Source organism: Nothoprocta perdicaria, unplaced genomic scaffold (genome assembly GCF_003342845.1).
Source record: "Nothoprocta perdicaria isolate Ctin4 unplaced genomic scaffold, notPer1 scaffold_56, whole genome shotgun sequence".
NCBI lineage: Eukaryota > Metazoa > Chordata > Aves > Tinamiformes > Tinamidae > Nothoprocta > Nothoprocta perdicaria.
Genome location: NW_020455821.1, coordinates 2,607,019 through 2,633,868, shown reverse-complemented (window position 1 = coordinate 2,633,868; position 26,850 = coordinate 2,607,019). Strand labels below are relative to the sequence as shown.

Here is a 26,850-nt window from a genome sequence, read left to right as displayed (position 1 = left end):
CCTTGCAAGCTTTGCCGAACAATTTGATTTTAGCATTACTCACCGTCACGCCTTAGGTTTCTACTGGGGTCTCTTGAGTATTCCAGCTATGTGAAGCTGGATAGATGAGCGGGTGGCTCGGGCACCCAAATTGTGCAGGGCGAAGCGAACTGCCGTGTGYCGTGGGTGCTTCAGCCTCGTGTGACGGGAAGTGCAGGAAGGCCACAAACCAGGGGTGCTCTCGACACGTCGGGCTGCTGTCCGTGCTGCTGGAGGAGYCGTTTGCGCAGGCGGGAGCCCAAGAGGGACGGCACGAAGGAGCCGGCAGGGCCGTCTGGCTCCGTGAGCTCATGCTCAGCATCACACCCAGCGCCCATGGTGTCATTCGTAACCACAGGAATCACAGGATGGTTGAGGTTGGCAGGGACCTCTAGAGATTATCCARTGCAACCCCCTTCTCCAGCAGGGACACCCAGAGCACGGGGCACYCGGCACAGCCAGGCAGGTTGGGGTCCAGATCCTGGGGATTCCCAACTGACGGGTACAGAGACGGTGCCAAGGAAAGGGCCAACGACTTGGAAGCACCTGCTGGGGAAAGGGAAGGGGACGCTGCCAAACTCGTCGGCAGGTTTTGCATCTCCCTGAGCTTTCCTCACTTACAGGGGAATGAAGAGGTTGTTGCTGTTGCTCCACTGCAAGGGGGAATTGCTGAGGGCTTCAGTGAGCACCCCGCTGCATTGCTTTGTAAACCACCTTCACAGTCCTTGGTCTCACCTTGGTTTCCATGTTGTCTCTTRGCTTTCCAGTCTAAATGTGCACCATTATTATAATATTTATAATGAATTTCCTTTTTTTTTTTTGTCATCCTCATTTTCCTCTGAACATTCCTGTCTCTTCTGGGGAGTGGCTACCTGGCCCTGTGTTCCCATTCAGCAGGAATGCCTGTGCAGGGCAGAGTAATTACAGGTCTCTGCTAATTACTGTGAGTCAGCCCAGGCCACTTTCCCTCTCCACAAGTATGGGAGACACCACAGATGACAGTCAATGTTTTCCCTGCCAGAATCCCAGGATCCTTATTTGAGAAATAAGCTATTTGAGAGGCCATCTACCTCTCACATTGCATTCACTGGCAGCAGATTGCCCATAAATGCTCCTCATTCAGTTTTCTTGACATTGACTGGAAAATTACTCATGATCTTTCACCCACTTGTGGACGTGAAATGTGTCACGTGGATGATGGTGCAGAAAAGACTCTACGTTCAGCATCGCAGTGTTGACCCTGGCACGCTGCCACGTGATGGCCAGCGAAGCGGCCGAGCTCCCCGTGCCCTCCCTCGTGCCCTGAGACATGCGAGAGCAAGGGGGGYGCTGGGACGATTGCCTCCAAGGAGCTCCGAGATCCAGGGAGGATCCTGGATTGCTTCCTGGGACGAGGCAGCCAAACYGGATGCCTCTTCTCACTTGAAAACCGAGTGTGGAGCAAGGTGGGTTTATCTGCTGGCCCCCGGCAAGAGCCTCTCCTGGGGCTGGAGGTGCCGCTGCTCGAGTGTGTCCCCTACACCTGGGGTCCTGCACTCACCTGACCCCATCCCTACGTGGGAAATGCAGGATTGCAGCCCGGACACTCTCCTCCAGCTTCCCTTYCCCTATGGCTAGCATAATTAAGTAGTCACTAGGCCAAGATGAAAAAGGAGGGTGCTCTTGCCTAATGTCTCAGGCACCTGTTTGAGGCGCAGGAGGCTGAGGCTCCAGCCTGTCCTCGGATGGGTATTACCATATTTTACGCAACAGGGAAGAGCTTGAGCAGGAGGGTTTGAGTGATTTTGTTCCACCCACACAAACATCAAGAAATGTGGTAGCGCCATGGGCAGGGCCCTGTTCTGGGAATGGAGACGGCATCACAGCCTTTTCATCTCCTGTTTTTTGTTGTTTTTGTTTATCTTTCCTTTTTCCCCTGGGCAAACAACAGTCCAGGAGGCTCTTTGGCTCTTTTGGCTTCTCTGCGTTCCTCTGGCTACTTTGCCTCCCCCATCCTCTAAAAACCAAACCCAAATCACAGTTACTAAAGCTGGGAAGAGCCTGTGTCACCATTYGATCCAGCCCTCCCCGCAATGGGATATGACACTCCAACCCCAGGACCTTATCCAGTTTTATTTATCCCTCATGTTGGGGCAGCCACATTCTTCCATGGATGACATCCCATAGCCTGTTGTGATGAGAAACTAAACAAATCTGCCTCATTCACAGCAAGACAGGACTCTTCACACAGGAAAATACAATGGCTTAGTTCTCCAAATGGTTTTCAAAGATATTTTGCATATGAATAGAAAGGGTTTTTCTTAGTTTTTGAAGGACTTTGGGTATAAATACTGCATTTGGCGGGCTGAGAGCATCAGGTGAGAAGACGTATCTTTATCTCACAGTGCGATTCTAACAGTCAAATTGGCAGCATGCACTCAGACTAGAATTAACAATTAATGGAGGAAAACTGCATTTAGAAGGCAGGGTAAAAATAAACAGAGAAACATTCAATCCTATCAGAGCTGTTTTTCCCCCCCTCCTCCAGCCAGTGAATATGGGAGGGAGAAGTATAGGAATAAGGGAGGGAGAAGTATAGGAATAATTTCAAAGGGAAAAAAAATGCTCTTGCTCCATGCCCAAGAAAATGGATGGAAGAGCTGTGTCAGGAAAAATCAAATGCTGAGGTCTTTATTGTATCTCAGAAACTTCAGCTAAAAATACAGAATAGGCAACCCCAAGCCATCTGTGGTGTAAATGCAAACTGAAGCCACGGAGGAGATGATTTTCACAGACACGTGTGCATCCCTCTGAAGGCCTAGGCCTCTCCATATTAGCCCGGCGCGTGTTGTTGCGCACTTGGGTGTTTGCAGTCACCTCTTTGCTCTCTCCACATCTGTTATTTATGACCGGAGAGCAGAAATGAGACCACTCCGGGCTGAGGAAAGTTAGGAAATGTCRTCTTATGTTTTTGCAATGCCTTATTGGCATGGGTGTCTGAGAGWGGTACTCGAGTGCAATAAAACTTCCCTGGGTTGCTCAGGAATGAGTAACTTACTCTTGGAAGTAAGTGAATATGGCTCAGCCCCCAAAGCATGTTTGTCAATCTGGTAGCAGCAGGGGTTAGCACAGATCCTGAGCATTTTTACTGTTGTTCCAGCATYTTCAGTTTGCAGGAAAACAGTATTTCCTTCAAAATGGGGCATGATACAGAGCCTCTTTGCTGGGCCGGGGCTTTGTTGGACAGCTTGGGCCTGGAAGGTTTTGCAAGAGGAGAAAAAGCTTTTTCATGCACCCTAGCAGTTCTCAGAAGTGTTGTCATGAAAATAAGAGTGGAGCAAGAGAGAGGGCAGTTCTGTTTAGGTGTAAATAGCCCCTGTTTGTGGTTCAAACCCTGCAGCATGTCAAAGAGCARTGAAACCAGGCGGCGAAGCTGGTGAGGGGTTAAACATGGGCACCTTCCCTGGCCCCTKGCACCTGGCAGCCTCCCCGTCCCCTCCTGGCTCTGCACACACCGAACAATCGACCACATGAGTGAGATGCAAACAAGATCGTTTCAGGGCACTCTGTAGTTAGATCATCTCGAGGTGTTTCAGTAAGTGAAGCGYGGCCTGGCCATGTCCTTGTGGTCCACCCCCAGAGACGCGCCYGCCACCCTCCACAGCCATGATGAAACCGCCTGAGTCATCCTCGCTAATCGCAGCCCCGGCACATGAGATTTCCGGGAATGCTTTGGGATGGGAGGGAGAGGGGGAACCCCGCGGGGTGACAGCGAGGGCAGATTCCCAGGCGCGGCCTCCCGCTCCGCAGGCCGCCGGCAGGGAGGAGAGGTGTCGCCATGGCTGCCGGGCCCCACGCACTGCCCACACGGCTCCACCGGGGGCTTGTTTGCTGCGAAGGGCCCGGGCGCATGGTTGTCTCCTACAATCAGATTGTCTCTGATTGTAACRGCGTCTGGGCAGCAGCCTCCGAGCTGGGACTTGTCCGCGGGAAGATGACTYGGGAGATGCTGGCGGGAAGGTGCCTGAGGAGAAGAGGGTTGCAGCGAGCATGAGTGCTCCTGGCTCCGGGGAGCCAGATTCCCCCCATGAGGTCCCCAAAGCTGCCCTTTAAGGGTGTTTTCTAGGCTAAAAACCCTTCAGCATCCCGAGGAGGCTCTTCCCAGGAGGGGTGACGCAGTGCCCTTCCTCTGCCCATGGCTGTCCGCAGGTGCCACCACRGGGCTGAGGGGACATGGGGATCCCCTTGGTGTCTGAGCACGCTGCTCTCTGCTCGGCCTGCCCATGGGCACCTCCACGTTGAGCATGTGGCTCTCAAGGGAGTGACCCCGAGCCCCAGGAGGTCCATCCTCCCCACAAATCCCCCCATGGATGGGGCAAGAAGCCATCATGGCCTCTCTTCACTTCCGCATGGAAAAGACAGGGGCCTCACTGAGGAAGACGCGGGTATTTGGATGCTGCGGTTAAGTTGAGGACAAGCAGAATCGTGTCCAGGGGAGCAGCATCCTCAACACAGCTCTCCCCAGACGTCTGCTGCTCTTCATCCCTGTGCGTCTCCTGCCCTGGGGCCTCACTGGGAATGGCCACATCTCGCGGCTTAGCCTCCAAGGAGCCTCAGGTGGTCTGAGCTCTTGGATGTGACAGCCTGAAACACTGTGCCCGACAAGTCCGTGAAAGGAGCCTTGTGTGTGCGATAAAACCCGTTCTAAAAAGCAGACAAAGGATTTATTTTGCATTTCTTACGCAGAATAAAAATGAGCCCGTGAGCAGCRATGCTGAGCAATGCCGCAAGCGGCCGGGCACCGGAGCCTCCGAGGAGGCACACGGCAGCAGATGGCCAACGCTTCGTGCCCAAATACTTTTATATAATCAGTGTGAAGAACAACAAAGATGACCAGGGTTTTGTATTGAACCTAAGTGCTCCTTCAGGCGTGACTTTCCTGGTATACTTTTACACATCCCTCTCGCTTGCCATCCTTCCCATTTCACTTCTTGTTCATACATATGACATTTTTCATACCCTTTTTTTTTTTTTTTTCCCTCGTGGTAAGACACTAAGAAATATCCTCCAGCAGGTCCCACAGAGGGAGAAAAAAAATGTGCTGCTGTTTTGTAGCACTTAGTCCCATGACGCTTTCAAACACAAACACCCACCACTAAACCTTGATTAATCCTCGCTTCTGGTTGTGGTGAGGGTCATTTAGCATTAGTTAATACTGAGCACAGGGGGGGAAACCTAATAAGTTTCTTTTTAATCTTTGAACTTGGTGGATTGTGTCCAGGTTGCTATTTCTCAACATGCCCCTTCTTGTCTTTCCACCTCGTGGAGAAAGCCCCCGTTGTGCCTGGACAGAGCTAATGGTGGTGGCCAGCAAGGCAGCACCTGCATGGGGACCCACAGAGCCCCACACGTGGGACCCAATGTCCATGTGGAGGTGGCCACAAGCTGAAAATGAGCCATTCCTGTGGATATTTCAGGCCTCGGAAGAGGAAAMCAGACCAAGGCAGTGGGATCTCTACACAATAAGACAAGAGGACTACATATATATGTATATTTATTTTGAAGCCTTGTGCTTGCATTCAGCATAAAGCATTTGACTAAAATGTGCTTGGCAGTGTTTTCTTTCCTTCCCATGACAGGACCCCCACCAACACATACCACCCACAGGCAGGAGCAGCTGGTCCCGCAGGTGCCGCATTTATTTTTTTCCTCTGATTTCGCACTGGAAAGAACTGGTGTTTGGTCATATTGAAACGGACCCCAAGGACGACCCATTCCCATTTGCGCTGGGACATGACGCTGTCTCAGGAGAAGGGAGACTCCTGGACTGCGGTTTAGGGGCACCAACTGCTCCTGAAGCCCCAACTCTAGTTTGCTAGATAGGGATTGCTCCTTAAACTCGTGCTGGGCTTAGTGTGAGCGGTCTTTTGCATTTGTGTAATAGCACGTTTTTGCAAAGAATTGTGTGGATTTAAGCAGCCCTTGTGGCGTGTTGTTACCCTCATTTTACGGGCTGGCAAAAGAGCGATACAGGGACCATGTGCAGCAAGGGCCCTGGCAGCMGCCGGCTCTTGGGGTACCCCTCTGTCTCCCTGCCCTTGGAGGTGGGAATAATCTGGTCACTCATTTTCTTCCATACAGGGAAAACAGAAAATTCCCAAATCCCATCTTGAAGTACAGAATATTTCCCTTAGCTGAGTATGTCTGTCAGGCAAAAACTCACTTGCAGCCCTGGCAAGGGTTTCTATGGCATATTTTCACCCCAAATACTTGGCATTTTTATTATGGTCCTTTTAGTTTGTTCCTTCTTTGAGATTTAAACAGAAAGCAGAAGTAAAAATAAAGCAGAAGGTCTCAAGAGAGCCCAAACTTTCTTCTCCCTGCTCCTCCCCCTGTCCTTTCTGAAATAAACAGACATTTTGGTAAGGATTTCTCTTGGAGAGAGCAGGGCTGCAGAAGGCGTGCAGGGACACAGACAGTGTGCAGGGACACAGGCACTGTGCAGGGACACAGAGAGCAGCTGGGACRGACCCAGGGCAGAGGCTGGGTCCGCTCGGGGATGCTCAGTGGCATCGGGGAGCTGCACTGGGACCCCCAGGTTCGGGCGCAGGRCCAGCTGTGCCCAGCGCTGCGCAGGTCGGGAAGGGTCTGGAATCACGTCAGGCACCGCGGGAAGGAGCCCTAATAAGGACAGGGACGAGCCTGACAGCGCAGAGGGAGCCGGAGGCACCTTCCTGGCGGGCTTTGCTCCACATTCCCATGGAAACCGGAGCAAAGCCCTGCAGCCTGCTGCTCCCTTCCGCAGCTTGCAGGCAAGCGCAATGCCTGCAGTGCCTGCAGTGCCTGCAACGCCTGCAACACCTGCAGGACCTGGAGTGCCTGCAGTGCCTGCGGTTCCCTGCAGTGCCTGTAATGCCTGCAGCACCTCACTTAGGCAGCCTTTGTCCCCCGTGCCCGGCTCCTGCCGCCAGCAGCACCAGGGGGCTCTGGGGGCTCCGCAGGGCTCGGCCCGCATTCCGGCTGCACCGGTGTCTGATCAGGGCCGGGGCTGGAGCCCCACAAGAGGAAGCGGCCGCAGCGCCGGCCCCACGCACCGGGGCTCCTGCAGGCCGTGGGCGGCTGCGCCGGAGCTGGCGGCGTTCCGCTTTCCGTCTGCGTCTAGCGGGCCTGGAATCTTTTCCATCTGAATTAAAAAAAAAATAAAAGGAAAAAAAAAAAAAGGCCCCTTGGCTCGAGCAGAGGAAATGGCTGCGTTTCAAGTAGCGAGCCCAAGCAAGAGACTTCCAAATCTGGGCATCTCAGCGTGTCCTCCCCTGGCACTGCCCACGTGCRAGCGCTGAATGGGGAACGCTCTCCGCTCCCCGGTCCAGAACCTGCCGCCCGCTTGTTCCTATTAAAGGATATTGTTTAATCTGCAGGCTCGCGGAGGCGACGGAGCAGCCGGGATCGTTGGCAGCGGGCTCAGGCCCTGGCTCTGGGGATGCTCGTGTGCTAGCGACGGGCCAGCCCGCAGTGCAGCCCCTGGTGCCGTGGCAGGCTCGCTCCGGGCCGGTTCCGCTCGCTCCGGTGCCAGCAGCAGCGGCGCTGGCAGCTCCTGCAACGGAGCCCAAGGTGCCACGGGCAGCTCTGCCCGGCGCCGCTGCTCAGTGTTTAATGTCACCACCTGCCAGACATGAAGAGTCAACAGGGCGCTGGGTCCTGCTTCTATCACAGGATCATCTCGGTTGGGAGGGACCTTTGGAGATCATCTAGTGCAGTCCCCTACCCAAGCAGGGTCACCTAGAGCACATTGCATGGGATATTCAGTCCCTGGAGCTGGGAAATCCAGCTGGACCTGGCTCTGGGTGCAGGGAGATGTCCCTCTGTGGGCTGCTGCTCTCGCAGCTGATAGGATGAATAATGACAACAGACCAGGGCAAAGACTCAGACTTCCCAGACCAAGATTTTGTCACCCCAGACCATATCACTGCCCTAAGCCAGGGTGACTCCTCAGTGACAGGTTCTGGGGGAGCTCTGCTCTGCTTTGGACCTGTATTTCAAGATCATCCATCTGCAGGTCACAAATGCAGGGCGACCACAAGCTACTGCAGCCTGGGCTGACCTGTTTTGTTCTTCGTCCCCTGGCATCAGACACCTCTTCTCAGCATAACCACAATCCTGCCTAAGCTCTATGCAAAACACTGCCATGGGAGCAGGAGGCTCCTCCTCATTGATCCAGACTTTGCTCTCTTCCTATATGCGGACTATGGCACTGAGCTTTGCCTTTAATCCCAGGCACAGACTTGRTCTAACTACCAACATGCTGTGGCCACCTCTGTCCCTGCTTCCTTCTCCTCCTTGCAGCTCAAAGACATGGAAGGGCAACAAACTCATCACAGGAACAGGTGACTCTTCCCACGGAAACAGATGTCCGCTCTGGTTGGCGGTTCATCTTTGTTTCAGGCTCAATCCCACCTACTCCGATTGTCACTGTTGTTATTATTCCCATAGCTGCTTTTCCTCTGGGCTTCCGGTGCTTTCCTGGCCAGGAACACACCACTTGAGCCCTGCCCATTCCCAGGGCTCYGCAGCTCAGAGCTTCCAACAGCCTTTGAGACCCGTCTTTCCTGGTAGCAAGTGCTCCTTCCCTCACACTGCCTCGTGATGCTCCCCATGAGGTGTCTCTGGGACGGAGAGCTGCCCAAGAGGCAGGGACGTGGCCAAGGACCACGGCACAAGGTTCAGCTGCTGCCAGCAGGTGCCAGGGAGCCTCTCGGTGCCTCGTGGGCACCCAGCAAGTGAGATGGGAATTGGGAACTGTGTGCCCACCGGGCACCACGGGAGCAAGTGGCAATGATCTGTGCCAGCTCCAGAGCTCAAGGAGGGTTCTCTCCCRCTCTATAGAGGGAGGAAAAAAACCTTGTACTTGAGATCAAGCATTTGAAAGCTGAAGCGAGAGCCGGAGCTTTAGGTGTTCTGCTTTGCCACAGACTGAGAGGTTCATAGAGACGCTTGCTGTCCCCCTCAGCAGTGGTGGTGAAATGGTCACAGTCACTCATCTGTCCAAGGAGACTTCAAGGCATATCCCTCAGCTACAGACAATAATCCCAAGTTTCCGTGGCTTTCTTTCCTCCCTAGGATGCTCACAGGACATCTCTGGTCCAGCTGGACAGGCTTCAGCTACAGCCTTTGGCCTTAATGTCAATGGGGAGAACGTCCCACWTCAGCACCTCTTTCAACTCCTTCCAGTTGAGAATCTGAGGGAGCTCCCAGCTCCCCCGAGACGTGGCTGACCAGCCTTGGGTGTGAGCTGACTGTCAATATGCATGACCTCCCCAAAGGACGCAGAGACTTTTCCACAGGACAGATGACCAAGCGGTTGTGAATCACTCTCATGGATGAACAAAAAAAAATATGCTTCCTTCTTGATCTTTACTGAGGYTGTACAACTCTTACACGAGCCTGAAGATCCTCTCACCAGGGTCCTTTGGTGCTCTGAGCTGTTTTTCACTTCGCTTCCCCAAGAGAGAAACAATTTCAAGTTCTCATAATGGTGCAGAAAGCTATCAMTTTGCTGGGAAGGAAACCCGAGACCCTCTCAGATTTCTTTGCCTGCATCTCCCAAGAGAGACCTTGTGTGTCTTGCAGTTCAGCCTGTCTGCGCTCGCTGCGAAGTCCAAGACACAGAGCAATATCAGCACATAGGAATATCACCTCCTACCCTTCCTGCCGTGTGACAGGAGCTTGCACAAGCAGCACGATCCCCGTTTGCAGAGCAGAGCCCTCTCCCTTCCTCTTCTGCGTGTTCTCCAGGCTGGCCGGTGCGGAAGCCCCTTGCAAAGGGAGCAGAAGCAGTGGCCAGCAGGAGAGCCTAACTCCAGCAAAAGGAGAAGTCAGCCTAGCAACCCAGCAATAAATCAAGGCCCCAGTGCCATGTGGATTCAGGCCAGGACAGAGAAATGAAACCAGCCAAGACAGGAAGAGTCTTTGCTCTTGTTAGGCAGAGGTTTGTCCTTCACCCTCCTCCGCCTTCATGTGTAGGCAGCACCCATCACTACYGGCCATGACTGCTGTGATCTGGAGTAAGACGACAAGAGAACAGCTTGTGATATGTGGAAAGATCTAACTAGAGCTGCGTGTACCAAATGAGATTTTATTTCCACATCCTGCTTGATCCTTGCAATGCAAACACTGTCCCTGCACATTCTCCTACTAGCCTCAGTGCTACCACCACATCCACCCATCGGTCATCTCCTCAGGCCCTTGCTAATGTTTCATCTTCCATTAACAGAAATATGTCCCTGCAAGCCCAAAGCCAACCTAAAGAGGTCCTGCAATCCACCTAGAGTGTGAACAAGCTCATAACGAGCAGCAAGCAGCCAAAGTTACCTCTGGCCTGAGGCTGGCAGGACTCTCCTCTCCTGAACCTGCCAGGTCAGATCCTTGCTGCAGGCACCTGGTAATAGCAAACTCGGTGCTGACCATGCATTGCATCAGTTGCAGGGCCTCTGTTATAAGCACTAGACAGACAGAGACATGGAATAACATGTAACTGGTCTGAAAAATTATGTGCATTGAGAAACTGGTGATATTGGGAAATAAACACGTAAGTGGGGAGCTGCCTGTGGCAACACGTAGCGTGAAATGAGGTTGGCCTGATGTTACCCAGCTTTGCATGGCTGCAGGTCACACTCTGCTCCATGACCCTGCTGCTGCAGAGGAGGAATTGATGGTAAGAGAAGTTTTACAGGGGGAAAAAGAGCCTGAAAAACACTCTTGGGATGCCAGAAGGGGAGAGATGCCCTTGTCAAGAGATGTACCGGCCAGGCTCCATGTGTTGAYATGAACATTGCAAGTTAGGCAGGTCTGCAACCCAGCCCTGTGCTGGCATCTACCCCAGACCACAACAGCCTCATACACTGATAAACACCAGGGTTTCGACCATTTTATGTAGGAAACAGCTTGGCTGCACCATGTTTTTCCTTTCATCAAGCAAGAGCTGCCTTGGACAGGTTATATCCAGATTCTCATGCTGGAGGCAACCCTGGTATCCTCAGGTATGTCCTCACCTGCTAATCCTGAGCAGGGCCCTGGCACACACAAAACTGAGCCAGGCTCCTGCACTGCAATTGTCTTGAAATTCCTAGCACTGGAATTCCCAGTACTCCCCTCGGGGCCTCCATTTAATTCCTCAGCAGGGACACAAAAGCAACATAAGACACGTGGGTCACACTGAGAAGACATATAGGGGCCCTTYGGTCTAGGAAAAATAGAAAATAAAATAGAAAAAAACAGTAGCCCCCTCRCTCAGCAGCCTTCTCACACGCATTAAGCGAGGCCTGGATCAGTGAAATCAGATCCCTTCAGTCTTTGTTCTGGACTTTGCTCATCTTTCTTCAGTCTCCTACTTCTAGGAGTGGCCTAGTTAGAGACCCTGTCACTCCACAGTGCAGATTTTAGTACTTTTTCCTGAATCTCAGCCCACTCAGGGATCTTCCACACCTCAGCTGGTGAGTAGGACGGCGASAGGCCCTCGTGTCCCCGATGGCATCGAGGCTGCAGCGCTGCTCCTCCTTAGTTTGACGCCTAGTTTCCTCTGCTGCCTGCCCCAGAAACGTAGGTGAAGGAGGCCAGGCCCCTTTAGACTCGGCAGCAAATTGTACAGCAAGGTGCAGGCGYGGACAGCTCACACCAACCAGGGTCRAGGACCTGGTTTGGGGGTCCGGCTTGCTGCTGACCACGTCCTCTCCRTGCGTACGCCGGGAGAGGCAAAGTCCCTCCGAGCTGCTTTCCACTGCATCAGAAGCGAGGCTTAACTAAGGARTACTTAACTAAGAGCAGGAGATTTACAAGATTCTGGGGGAACCCACTCTAAAAATGAATCAAGAACCTCCCACGTCTCAAGCTCTGGGGCTTCCTCAGGGCCACGTTGGCCTAGAGGAGGCTGCTYGAGCACGGAGGGGAGCGGGCACAGGCAGGCTGCCATGCAGGGGCACTTGTCCCCAGCCCGGCCCCTAAATCAAAGACATTCTTATGTTTGTGGTCCAAAGACACACACAGCAAACTGGGAAAAGTCATTATTTGAATGACAAAAGAGAACAAGATGAAACACTTTTTTATTCTCAGATGTTGTCACAGGACTGGAGGGCAGAGTAGTGCAGCGTTAATAGTGATGCGGTGGGAGATGCTGGGCAGATTAGCTGGTTTATTAAACAGTGCAGCTCCCTGTAAACCTTGGCAATGCTTTTGTCACTCCCTTYGCTCCTGCTGCTTTTCAAGGTGGTTCCACAGCTCCAGATTTCTTCAGAGCAGCAGAATTTCCCCCATGTAAAATCAGACAGAAAAGAATGTCTTGCACAACGCAACACTCATCCTGGCAGACCAAGCTGGTGCCAAGGAGGAAGAGAACCACAGCCTTCAGCATTTAACCAACTGGGATACTTTGCTTTCAGTATTTAAGGTATCTTTAAGCTTTTAAGTTACCGGATCACTGAGGTCGGTGTCATCCACATCCACCCCAAGTGCAGGTCTAACCTGGAAAGTGAACTTTGAAGGACAGTGGCCTCTTGAGGAGCCCTTCATCTAATTCCTGCCGTGAACTGGGAATCGGGTTCTTAGCCCAGCTTCCTAGAAAACAGGCCTTATGCAAGCAGGCAGCGGCTCTAGGTCATTTGGACCAGTGCTCCCTTCCTTTTGAACCTGCAGGCCGATTTCAACCAGATTTGCCAGAGCAATAGCAGATAGAGAACTTATTGCAAGTCCCATAGGGACAGCTCAGAGGAAGGGTGGGCCTTTACACGGCCCTCATAAGCTTGGTTTCAGCCCAAGGGCTATCAGGACCAACAAGCGCAGTACAAGACAGCACGGCTCACCAAATCCTTCTTCTCCCAAATACTGCTTTTGATCTCTCACTCACACAGAACCACATCCCCACAGAGGAGAAAAATGCAAACTGCCCCTTGCACCAGCACAACCGGTACCAGTTCTTCTCTCCTGCTTATGTAGGTCACTCTTCAGGAAGGAGTTGGCTGCCCTCGTTCACTCAAAGAGCAGCCAGGGCCAGTCTGGGCCTTGTCTCATGTCTAAGTTCAGTCCATGTCCCATCTCCTTGGGGCGCTGTGTTGTGCACGGTGCTCATCACTGCACAGGTGCTACATGCATTACAAAGCACCCGAGTACGCATGCATCCTGGGGAGGCATTTTATTCCACAATGAGAAGCTTGGAAAGCATCTGGAAAAGTAAGGGATCTAGAAGAGATGGCAGCTGCTCCACAGCATAGATTTGCGCTGACACCGCAGGAAACCTCAAAAAGGGATCATCAGCTGAATCTAGGCTTAAGCCAGCAGAAGCAGGCAGCTCTTGCTGATCTCTTGAGAATGAGAATCAGACAGCAAAAAGTTTCAGATGCCACGGCAGGTTCGTAAAAGGGTCAATTAGATAAAACTACTAAAATTATATGTATGTTTGACCAAACAAACTTGTGCAAGTGGCTGTTTCCAAGTATCTTACTGGAGTGTGATGAAGAGCAGGACTTTCCAAGAGCAAAATTCTGCTTTCTGCTCCCGTTGCACGTCTAAAGGGAACGGCACGGAGTGTCGAGCTCTGCTCACGATGCTCGGACGCCGTGACCCCCGCTGCAAGTAGATGAATTTGCCTTGCTAGGGAAACAAGTAACTGCCCAAGGGCTCAGCAGCTGGTGCTGGCTACAGCCACAGAAAGGAGGGGGAAGAGTAACACGGTTATTTTACAGGCAAAACATAAAGAAACTTGAGATCAGCTCAAATAAACAGCTTCTAGGTTTCCACTCACTGAATCCAAACATTGCAGCAATAAATATTAGCTCTAGACACTACTAATGCCCTCAATTCAAGCTTTGATTATGATAAGAGTAAAAGCTGCAGCAAGATATCCAATTTGGAAAAAGCCTCAGCAAATAAGGAAGTTTCATTTCTTGCTTACTCAAAGCACAAATGACCAGATCTGTTTGAAGATTAAAACAGACTGCAGGCATGGAAAATGCCAGGGATAAAGCCCTGGAGAGTTACCTAATACATTGAAATATAAGTGGCAAGTGATACCAGATTATTTTAGAAAAGCCTAGCTTCAATCCAGAGCCCTGATTAGAATGATTATCRAGGGATGAACAGCAAAATAGCATCATTAAAATCAGAAATTAATTTAAATATTAAATAGAACCTTTGCCCTTCTAAGTAGAAAAAACATGCCGCCTCACATGCCTGTTCCCTGGGAAGGGAGATTGAACTGTACTTAAATAAGGAAAGTGGAAAGGGTTTTGCAGCCCTACAGGCTTCCCATAACAATGTTAAAGACCATTTGAAAACACCAGCTCTCCAAACAATGAGATACAATTGAAAATTAAATGTGAGATTAGGGTATTTTTCAATCAGATGAAGTATGCAACTTCTGAAGATATTTTATGCTGATTTTTTCCCCCTATTACTTTTCCACAGTAAGTTGAAATTAACTGGCAGCGCTGCACCTTGAGGAGAATCTAATTCATGAGGACCTGGGTGAAACTGCTGTAAAACACGGACTAAATGATTCCTGAAGCTTTCCTTTCCTTTTTCTTTTCTTCCTGAAATTATTAGAGATGAGAACAGAGGCAGGCGGCTGTTTCTGCACTTGAGAGACATCCTGTGGCCACTATGGACATTGCAGCTTCCCCTCCCAGCTACAGCTCAGGTTGGCTCCACATGCACACAATACAGAAAGCCCATCTGCTGCTTTCCAAAGCCGTCACCCACCAGGCTGGTGCTTTTTTCCTGCAAGGAAACATTTGCAGAATGCCATTAACCAAATAATACTTTGCCTTGCAGTAGGCAAATGACAGAGGGCAGCACGACTGTACCACCAATAGTATTTTACTTGCTGATTTAAACAGCATAATTTCAAAATGCTGAGATATTTGTACATTTAACTCATTCACCTAATATGCTCTGTATGATCAGGAACTACAAGCAGATGTGAAAGGCAAGATTGTGTGTGTCTTTAGGCTCCAAATTCTGTAACTTGGGGTATTGCTAAGTGATAACTACAGGTATCAGCGCAATGGCTGAGATCTGCAATGTTTCTATGCCTTGAAATTCAACGCGTGGGTTCCACAGCAGCYGCCGTCGCTCCGCCCGAATCCTAGGCCCAGAACACACAGCTCTGAACACTCYGGAGACCAGCACAAACGCAGACAAACAGACTTTCCCACCCAATTCTCCCCTTCCCTGCTAAGTGCTRCCAGGTGGCAGTGGCACTGGTAGGTGAACACAAGCTCCCACAGCTGGCAAGTGCCACCCTGAAAAGGGCTTCTGAACACCAATATTGACAGCACTCACATTCTTCGTGCTGACCCATCTTGTGTTTTCAGTTCCTGCTGCAAAGAAGAGCCCACTGTTCTCAGGAGAGCTTCAGATGCTCTCAAATCAGAACAAGGCTAGCAAAAACCAGGAGTCATTCAAATCCCTTGGCTTCCAAGTACTGCTGAGGTGAAACAGTCCCCGATGGAGCGCAGAGCCAGGCCAAGACACCTTCCCATGTCCTTCCTTATTTTAACTAGCCCTCTGGCTTGCAGGCAATACCTGGTAGCACATTAAGGAAAGAAATAGGAAGACTCTGTGATTCTCTTGTTATCTGAATGAATTTGTTAGCTAGGAGCGTAACGATCAGCAATACTGATTACATTCCTCCTCTTACGCTTTTCCTTTCTAAATACCTACTACTACTACTACTATTAATGCAGGACACTGATGGACCTTAAAAAACAAAACAAAAACTCCTACAGTCACCAGGCTGAGTTTTTAATCCAAAACTTAAGCATTTTCCAGGTGTAGTTTGCTCACTGAAGCAAGGGAGGCTTCAAAGCAGGACCCAGCAGCGAAAGTGTTAAAAGTCAATTTACTGCCACTCAGGAGAAAAATTCTACTCCGGGGATTTCCCCAGCTAAGCATTATTGTAATTTTAGACGGGAGTTTAACTGGCAGCATTAGTGATTTCTAGTAACCCAAACCTCTCTTTACAGGAAATTTCTAAGGCCTTTCTATGAAGATTGATATAATGAGATTACACTGATAGTTGGAAGTATAGGAAATTGCAAATTTACATCTTTAAAATTAAATTATAGCTGCTACAATTTTTGCTTATGCCTGGAACCTCTGACTTCTTGTCCTTAACGTAAACATGCTGATACTAACTTCATCTCCTCTTTCTTTCCTCCTAATGGTTTATCTTCATGGTGAGTTTTACGACAAAAAGAAAACACATTTTAAGTTCAGTATCCTACAATACATGCTCTTGAAAATGCACCATAACACAAATGAAAAAGGTGAACTTGGCCAAAATCTGTACTAAAATCTTTGGTTTTACAAAGACTGRCAAAGATCCTGTAGTGTGAATGACAGCAGTGTATGAAGCACAACAGCAGTACTTGGTGGTTCTCTTACCTACCTGCTTCCCCTTCTTTACAGGGTGGTCTAAGGCTTTAGATTTTGTCTTAGGTCTAATCCACAGCCGATGAAATCAAGTGAGGCTCTTTTGAAGTCTAAGGACAGGTAAGGCAGTGTGAGAAATACTTACCTGAGCTTAACTTTGACTTAAGCAGTCATCACATAACCCCCCAAAAACACTGAACATTTTTCTCTGCCAGACCTGGCAAAACAAGACACATCTTCACAGCTGCACGACATGGGTTTTAACAACACAAAACTTTAGGTAGGAGCCAATTCTGTATTCCCATCCCTCCAAAATACCCTCAACACTTAACACTCAGACCATGCAATCCACACCCCAATCACACCGCTAGAAAAAGTAGTTCCTGGCTGCTAAGACACATATCTCAAAAAAATTCTGCTGCTCCTTTCTCAATTCAACATTGGCCTCTGGTTATTTTTAAAACTTGTCTCTGAAGCAGAGAGAAACAGCAGCAGTTCTGTAAAATCACAGTAGCAGTAAGGCTGGAAAGCCCCCACMGATCCCCAAGGAATAGCAACAAATGAAAAAGCCTACACTCCAAGTCCTGTAGCTCTTTGGCTTAGAGATGTGAAGGAAATATTTTCCTTCCAGAGAATTCCAAGAAGCTTGCACAATTAGTGTGTATTATGATAAAGAAACATGGGCATATTCTTGCCCCTTGGTAGTTTTGTATGGCATTTGGGAAGGAAGCTGTTGAAATATCTGTTTCTGATTGCAGTAAGTCATTCTTTTTAATACCTCAAATACAGATTTACTCTAAAAAGAACCTTTTTGAAAACACTTTAAGAAAAATACTTACGTACAAACTTTAAATATCCAAAGYATGATACTGCTGCACTTTTTGGAAACAATTACATACTTAACAGGTGAAGTAGGAATAGAGTTATTTCAGAAAACATTTAATATGAAACCTTTCGGAACTTCCATTGAATACAGATTTACATCATTTATCAGAACACTTTCAGTTCAGACAACGAAGTGCACTGCTGGGTGAAAAAAATACATCTGGAGGAGTGCTTAAAATGTCAGGAAGTGAAAGGATAGGTGACTATCCACCTGAGAAGTGCAATGACTGCCCTGAAATGTCTTATTGCTTTTACAAAATGGATTTTTCATGGAAAAATAAAAATGCTGAGCGGCACAGGCACAGGCAGAGCACCGAAAGCCAACCAAACCCCAGCAGCTCCTGAAGCCATGGCATGATACAGAATATACAGAGAATAAAATGCAAATTCAGGAATATCTACTACATTTAACAACTATGACTATTACCCTTTAACTACCATAATCAATATCAATGCTTAGGGAAAGAGGGGAAAGTCTGCTGTCTTCACAGGCTACAGATCACAAAAAAAGTAACTTGCAAAATGCTAAGGATTTTGCATCTGCACCTCGGGTCAAACCAGAACTGTGTGCTATGAAGAACTATCAACTCACTGCAAATTTTAAATGCAAATTTAGGCTCCAGTTTAAAGCACATGTTCACTACATGCTTAAGTGCTTCACTGAAATATAGCCATAAGACACTGATTAATACAGAAAGTCAAGTAGATAATGCAGGTATTATCTACAAAAGTCCTTGCCGAAATAAAGTGAGTATCAGTAGGAAACAACACATGAAGAAACCTCTTGATTCTAGTTTGCAGGACCAAACCCAGCTGAGCACAGTGATGGTTAGAAAATGGGAACTACCTGGCGGTAGCTTGGTGTCCTGGAGAAGTCTAGTTGGCCACCAGGGCGTTCAGCAGGGACAGGTTTCCACACCGTGAGCTACGAGCCACGACGGACTCCCTCCTCAGCAGGAGCTAGAGACACAACTGGCATAAAGCCACCAAAAGCAAAATATCCAAAGCCAAGCTGAAAGAGAGCTGCAAGGAAAGTTCTAACTGCTGCTGCCGCCCACAGTGGTAGTTTAAYAAGTTGGATGTTATACCAGAAGTGATCAGTAGCCAATTTAATCCCCACTCTAGGGTTTCAGCAGTGCACACACCCAGCATCCAAGGGGAAGCAGAGCCGTGCTCCCGGCAATACTCTGGAAGAGCATCACCTTGGACACTGAGTCACAACGAACGGTCAGTATTTGAGAGTCCTTTTGTCCTTTGTATCACTTCAACCTAGCCTATCACGGAGAATTTGGTCCGAGAGGAAAAGCCACTGGTCACAGCAGTCAGCACATGCTGTCAGACTGCACTAACGTGGGGAGGAATCGTGGGGAAACACAAAAGTGTCCTCAGCTGCAATCACTACTCGTAAGCCAAAAGGACAAGATGCAATCTTGGTAGTTTAGCAGAAGCAAAAGAATGGAAGCATTTACCCAAATTTTAATGCACAAATCAACTACATTTTAAAAATGTGATTCAGATTTAGATAATAAATAGGTGGGCAAAATATAATGCAAGACTTACTCAGTAAAAGTGAATTTTTAATAATCTCATGAGATCTACTTAGAAAACAGGACTAATAATGTTCACAACCGTAAATCCAAACCCTTCACACACTTTTTTTTTTTCTTTTCTCTTAACACAGCAGTGAACTGTAAACCTGCATTTACTTGCTATCTCTTCAGTTATTTTAAATATTAACTCAAGTGTTTCCTCCTTGGCCACTTCAATTTTTAGCACCAAAATTAGCCCAAAAAGAGGTACTGGTACAGCTCGATGTTGTAAATGAATTGTTTACATATAATTCTTTATATATTATACACACATACTGTACATTCACACGTCCACACAAACAGGAGGCATATTTAAATGAATATATTCTGTGTTTCAATTTGTTGTCAAAGACTTAGGAGCAATGGAAATAAAGCAGAAGGGGTAATATTTTACATAGTAGGCAACTTTAATGCTGTAGTGCACTTATAAAAAAAAGTCCAACTCTCCCTCCCAGCTCAGCAGCTTTTTATCTTTTTTTTTTTTTTTAATATCACTATTCAGAAGGATGCAGAAGTTATTGCCTAAATGTTATTCTATACATTTCCATTGGAATTCTCAAAAACACTTGAAATTGCTAACTAATTTACAACTTAACTATTTCTCTTGTTACAGCTTTAACTCATTGGCAATTTTGGAAGCAATGTTTTTAAAAGCTATGGATGTTCCCGATATCCGCTTAAAGCGGACGCCGTTCAGGGACAGTCTTGGCAGTTTACACACCTCCATCTCCCACTGTACAAGGTTTTCCGCGTGCCCATCTCCATGGACACAGAAAAGCAAGAAACGCTCTCTTTGTTCATAGTCACAGTTATTGGCATCCAGGACCTTCCGTATTTCCCTCATCATGTCGTTGGGATCCATGGAGCTGGTGGTTTTCATGCTCCAGGTAAAGCGCAGCGAACGGGGCTTGGCTTCCTTGTTCTCGTCCTTCTGATCCACAGCTACGTTGCGGCTGAAAGAGAGCAATTGATCAGTGAGCAGGGCGGGCAGCGGCTCCGAGGGCCGGGTTAGTGAAGCCCACGAGGGTTCGGGGCGCGCTGCTCGCCCTGCGGCGGCAGCCGGAGGCTCGGCCGCGAGCAGGGCCCCGCGCCCAGGTGCTGCGCGGGCGCGGGGCAGAGACACAGCAGAAGCTTTTGGGCTGAAACAGAGGGCAGGGTGAGGGGCAGAACCACTGGAAGGAGGAGCGTGASAGAAACTACCTCGCTGAGGTTAAAATACTAATAAAAAAAGGCCTATCATCTATGGTGCAACTTGAAGCCAAGTTCTGCTCCAGGGCCTCTGTGGGGCCAGGCAGACTGGGGTGATGCAGGGAAAGCAGTGACGTTTTTTGCTCTTACGAGTTACACTAAGTGCCCTGCAGGTCAAAATCCAGAGCTGATGGTCATCATCAGGCWTCTCAACAAAGTCACGAGCAAAGAATCTAGGAGGGTTAACATTTACTGCTGCAGCTTGCAGAGACAGAAGCACAGAATGATGAGGTTGCATTCCCCAAGCTCGCAGTCTTCTACAACACTTCAATTGTAGATCTTTTCCTTCTGTAGGGAAAACTAAGGTTATATATGAAAGTGGAAAGAAATCTCCAGACATTTCTAGCAGGAAATATCCAGAATTCTGGTAGAAYCATAATTCTTCCACTTCAATTAGTGGTCACATAACTAAGGAGTGAAGAGCTACATTTGGACCTCAGGTAAAGAAAACAATCTGACGTGTTTTTAGGGACATATCTGAACACTGGCCAGACACAGATGCCTCTTCAAATTTACTTGTCCCAAGGTCAGCAGGCATAGTAACCACTGCACTTTAATTTTTTTTTTTGGAACCTACATTATATGGCTGCAGTCAGGTTACATAAATCTCATGTTAAAGTTCATAACTTAATCTAGAGATATTAAACTTCCCTTTAAACCATGTGACAATCAATTTCTCATTACACAACACTTTCCTTCTACCCCCATTAAGGAAGCAATTACAGTAAAAAATACATTGAAAGTGATAGTAAGGTTAGAAAGCTAAGTAAATTCATCTCAAAGACAATCTATTGCATAAATCTATATGCTATTAGAGAAGACCTTTGGTATGAAATCCTATGACTAAGTCATAGGATTGTGTGTTCAACTCCAGCTATACAGTTTGCCAGAAGTTAAAAATACCTGCACACAAAAAGGTGGGTTTTTTTGTTTTTAAACTTCAAGATTTGAATTAAAGAAGACTGTAAGAACTGACAGGTTGAGGGGAGAGCAACTGCTTTTATTCAATGCATGTTTTAGTTTAGAAAGCTTCATCTGCTTGAAAACACTTGGAAAGTCAGTAAAATTTGAGAAGTTTTCTTTTTTGGTATGCAGATTTTTGAAATTCAATATAAATAATACCACTTAATTATGCAAAATTTTGGAGGTGAGATTATATCTTAACGGCCTTCGGGGGTTATCCCACAGATATGCAGTGTCTCTAGGGACTGCTTGCCTGCAGGGCTACACGACAACAGCAAGTTATCACTACGAAAACGCAAAAAAACACACAAGGGAAAAGGTAACAGGAAAGACAAAAGTTTAGAACCAAGTCAGTCAAGACTTCAATAGCTGTTTTGCAGACAGAAATGCTTCTTTGTTTAGTTTCAAAGCTTTAAAGGAAACAAAAGCTGCCGCCTGAAGCCACTCTGCCACATGATCAAGAGAAGAAAGGATCAAACTCACCTACACAACATTTTAAACAAAAATTTTACCCTCACCTTGAGCCCTCATATCTCCCGTTCCTCTCATATTCAGTCGGGAGCCTCATTGAAAAGAAAGCAGAAGCAAAAGGAAGCAGGAAAGAGAAGACAAATCTTACACTACAATATAAAATAGCCAAATCGTTGCCAAAAGCTATTGCAATCCTACCAAAGTTGTGTTAGAACACAAAGCCACAAAGATGTAATGAACTTTCTAGCTGATAACAAATTCAGAATATAGCAACTTGCCAAGCCCAGCGGGTCTATGAAGTACAGATTTTTGAAAGACTTGTTTTTTTTATTTTGTATGTTTATCTATACTACCGCATTAAGCTGAATTCGTAAAAGAGACATGTTAAATTAAAATAGCAAAATCTACTAAATATCTCCTAACAATATTTAGACTAATTGTAATAAAAAGCTTTATTTCAGAATAAGGACATTTGAAAAAAAATATTTCTGAGCAGATCTGGGCACCTGGTGTGTGTTCACACATGTCAAAACTGAAATAGGAAATATTTAAATGATACCAAACTACTTAAAAAAAAAGACACAAACATTTTAACAGAGTGTATAGGCAAATTCAAGATTTCTTAAACAGCAGCTACTCCATCCTGTTAGATCCAACATTGATGCATCTTCCACATCCAAGAGTAAGCTTAACTTTCTATCTTCTTGCACAGCCTTATACTGCTGATTTCTACCATATGTGAAATGCCCAAGAATCTGTAAAAATATGGGTGGGGGGAGATCATCTCCCTTTACTTTCCTGTAATTACACAGGAAATCTTCTACATCTGTGTTAATTCTGCTTGTAGAGTAGACAGTTTTCCAAGACTTAGCTGTCTGCAAGCTAGTACTACCGCAAGTTAGTATATGGCTTCACTATATAAAATGAAATAGAATGCAAATCAAACACACTAAAATAAAACAATTTGCTCATCATCCATCTAGTAATAATGTAAGACAGCAAGGTTATTCCTCAGTGCATTGTGTCGTGTTACATGAYTTTGTTTTCTCATTATCTTCCCTTTGATGGGCTACAGCGAGGAAACATGCTTATAAAATCAATCTAAAGAGTTTTTATTCTCACTGTGTTTGTATAGTCATGGTCACAATGGAACAGATATTTAAAGAATACTGGAAGGAAGGAGCCTCTGTCACCCTCACAGGAAAGAAGCTCTTYCTCACATGGAGATGGAATTGCCTGTGCTTTAATACCTATTGCCTGTGCTTTTGTACCTATTACCTCTTGTCACTGGCCACCACCAAGAAGAGTTTGGCCCAAACTCTATTAATTAGAAGTAGTAAAAAAATATTGACAAATCCTTAACTAATTCTAGCACTTCCAAGTGTGTTTTTAAGATTAGTCATTTTCATCAGACCAGTATTTTACACACAAGTTTAACATGTGATCTTCTTAAAACAAAACCATCAATATTGGAAAATTCCAACTTTTTCCATGAGTAATGCAGGAGAACTTACTTAAGACTGTAACCATTCCTAAGTAACTTACTTCAACTAATAGTTTACCTCAGATTTATAGTGTCAGTGTCAAGAGTTTAAAATACTGACAGCCCTGAAGATCGTTTTAGGAGGCACAGGAAGACCACATGCTATTCCACTGGACTGTGCATCAGGAAAGAGTGAAAAAGACTTAAGGACTGAGCACACAATTCATGAGYTTGCCCCTTAGGACAATTCTGGAAGAGTGAATTGAAGGGGAATGAACCATTACTAGAAGTAGTTGAGCAAATCCACACCTTCCAAAAAATCCATCCAAATGATCCATTATTTTATCAGGCAAGGCATGCAATCAAGCTTGAAGATACTGCTTCAAATTAAAGCACTTGAGGTTTAAAGAGTTTACTGTGTTCCTACAAAGTGGAAGAAGGCATCTTTAAGAGCATTTACAGATAACTTCCACTTTCTTTTAACTTGCCAAAGGTCCTGGAAACTAGAGTGCAACAACTCTTCCCAGGAAATAGTGTTAGTGTTACTGTCCAGAAAATACTGGAATAAAAACCTCTCTAATGATGCAGAAATTTAATGGCACTGCTCAATTTCTTAGAAAATCATAGTGTAAATCTGAGAAAGTTCATTGTTTATAAGATACCTGCTATCTTGAAATAATAAACATGGTTTCATGCAAGTCTCTCTGAAAACGTTTTACATTAGTCAGCGTGCCATTCATCTAACACTGAAAGTCTGTTGGGAAACATGCAGCCTCAAATATAAGGCATCAAACCAAGGGCTGGAGAGCTGTCCTGGTCTCTCTAGATATTCCTTTCTTCATGAAAGGACTAGCTATGGTTTGTTCTGCAAAACAGCATGAGCACTCTCAGAACAGCAACTCACTCCACTGCCAGTATTGTTCTGGTARGTCTGCAAGTCACATATAGCCCTTCGGCCTCTTAAATTCTGAGAGTCTCCACTTCTGCAGGAACTGCAAGTTACTGGYTTATGTTCTGAATTTTATGCCTTTTCTTGCATAAATTAAATGGACAAGACACTGCTCAGTCTTAAGAACGAAACAAACAGATAGAAAAGTTCTTATTTGTCATGCAATATCTATTCAGTATCCCCTTTAATTTTTTGCCACATGATTTCTGAATAGCTTTCAAAAGTATAAGCAATGTTTCTATATATGTGTCCTAAGTTATTTTCTGTTTCCTGTTCTTTACATCTTTGTACACTCAGTGTTAAAARCAAAAACAGTGTAACACAAAGAAAACTATCTGAAAAAATATTCCAGGACTGGAATAGAAACAAAAAAAGGGATCGGCAAGACACTAAAATAAGATTAATTTACTGAAATGAAAAAGGTGATGCAATAAAACCCAGAACATCAAAAGTTATACTCGCTAACCAAAACATGAAATGAAATTAGTGTTCCACAATATGCAAGTTGGAAAGGACAGCGCAAGGTACACAAGACAGATCTCATACCTTCGGGTACCAGGCACAGTATTAGGATTAAGTAGTTTAAAAAGGAGTGACCGATCATCTCTTTTTGCTCAGCTCCCCAAAATGACCTTGCAATATTATACATTCATGGTATTGAGCAAGAGCTGTTCTTACAGGATCAAAAGAGTTTAAAATCCAGTGTACAAAGTGAGAAGAAACTGTCAGAAAAAAACATCTTYAATTTAATTTTATACCTATGTAGAGGGTCAGGTAAGGGGGGGGATACCATGCACACTTGAAGTAGAAACCAAAAGGCATGGTCTGGTCCTGTGTAGTAACATAACACTATGCAAATCCCTTATTCAGAAAGGCATATAAATTACCTCTTGCTAAATCTCAAAGCTGAACAACAACCTTTCAGTTTAAAAGGGCACTCCAATTTAATAAGGAGAAGAARCCTAACGACTGGGTTTTCAGAATAAACCCACGTTTAACGGTCTGTTCACACATCTCAGGTCCCCCTAACCTATATATTGCCTTGGAATTATCTGAGAAAGTTTGTACTATAGTCACACACGTAGCCTTGGGCTTTGAAAGCTAAATCTGATGTATATGCTTTTTGGTCTCGTCTCATCATTTTTGATCCGTAGCTGAAAACTGAAAGTACCATCATTCAGGAAGCTCCACGATATGACAATTTGAAAGAATATTACAAGATGTTATGGAAAAATTTACTCGTGGATAAAAATTGTGTAACGACCTTTTATAATTAATCATGGACTAACAAGATAAATGGCAGTTTGATTCACTCCTCAATAGGCAGAGTAAGTTTGATCTTCTGGGCTTGAAATGTGAATCAGACTTGGATCAGTTTTCTTCCCATTAGTATATTTCCATAAATATTACACATTTGGGGAATGGAAGTGCTCTGTTTGCACTTCAGTTGCATTCACTTCAACAAATACTTGCTTTTTTGTTTGTTTTTTAAACATAGATACACTGTCATGTGACCCTCATTCAAACTTCCAAATCCAAACGAGCTGTTAGGCATAAAAGCGCTGTCTACTGTATCCAACTGTAGACACCACTTCAAAATGTTTTGTTATAAAGCTTCATAAAACAGAAGAGGGAAAAAAATGTAAACTTAGCATCACTTACCTTCATTTGCTTGTAACCTTATGTTATATTTTTCATCATTGTTATCAAACACCTCATTCTTCAAACATAAGCATGCTAAGTGTATTAGTACAAAAGAGCAGAATTACTTTGGTACTACCAACTCTATCAAAGAAAGAAGAATTCACAAGGCATGCTTAGCATCTTGTTATACAGGTGCCACAGATTCTTAAGTATAATCAAAAGTTAATGGATTTATTGCTATGCTTTCCTTTCACAAAAGGAAGTATTTAGTTGTCAGCAGAAAGTTTAGTTTTTAGAAAACAAGGCTAGAAAGCCAAATCTGTTGTTAATTGCAGGAGCCACTTTTTTGTTTTTTAAATATAAAAAAATCCTACCTTTTGATAAACCTGAATGACATGTTTCTAAAAGAAATTAAGCCAAAATAATAATTAACAAAAAAATTCGTACAAAATAATTTGAAAAATCCATTAAGAGTGAAACATGCAAAAGGATCTCATTTAAAATGCACAAAGAAATGACACTTCAATACATTCTGAAATTAGGCAGATGATTTAAGGTCTGAAGAGCCAAACTCTTTTAATGTCACTGTTACCTTTCTTCTGGGAAATGAGCCACCAGTAGTTATTATGGATTAAAACACTTACTGGTTTCAAAATCCTTTAAAACCTATCATGTGTAAGGTCACCTAAAYGTTTGGATTTTCTGCATGTAGTTCAAATAGAAAGCAATAATAAGTAGTCCTACTACTATAAGATCTTATATATTTTCTGAGTTATGTTATTTCCTTTTATAACATCTTATAATACCCTTAAATACCTAAATTAATTCAGTGGCTGAAGCTGTAACCACCAAACTATGGTTAAAAATCGAAACAATGCTGCTCCTCTTTAGAGAAAGCTTGAATAAATTGGGAGGTTTTTGATTTGTTCCTTAAAAAGAGAATGTGCCCTAGGATGGATCTGCCTGCCTTCTAGGAGGATATATGACATCTAGCATAAAACAAAGCCCCAGGCCCAAGGGGTCTTCCAAACTTAAACTTAGTCATCTGTAGCTGCTACTTTGCTACAAAAGTGTGTGTTACTTAATCGAGTTCAGAGAGAATTTAAACTATTGTTAAAACTATAGGGAAGAGTTTAAGGAAAACCACACCATGCTGAAAAAGTTGAGGCTCAAAGCCAGTGACAGGAGTCTGAGTGCTCCTA

General features: G+C 45.8%; 1 protein-coding gene across 6 annotated transcripts in view; it reads right to left on the bottom strand.

Annotated features, from left to right (window-relative positions):
* Positions 1–17,674: 17,674 nt before the first annotated feature.
* The window catches only part of MARK3 (microtubule affinity regulating kinase 3), a 58,731-nt gene continuing 49,555 nt past the window's right edge, over positions 17,675–26,850 (bottom strand). For 2 of the 6 annotated variants that reach the window (XM_026048663.1, XM_026048667.1), the window contains 2 exons: positions 26,023–26,049; positions 17,675–19,843 (listed from right to left, as the gene is read on the bottom strand). In XM_026048663.1, the coding sequence (XP_025904448.1) occupies positions 19,498–19,843; positions 26,023–26,049 (373 nt within the window). In that variant the 3' untranslated portion in view covers positions 17,675–19,497. Of the gene's footprint in view, positions 19,844–21,619; positions 21,665–26,022; positions 26,050–26,850 lie in introns of all 6 variants that reach the window. The other 4 variants (XM_026048662.1, XM_026048664.1, XM_026048665.1 and 1 more) reach the window with 2 other exon arrangements.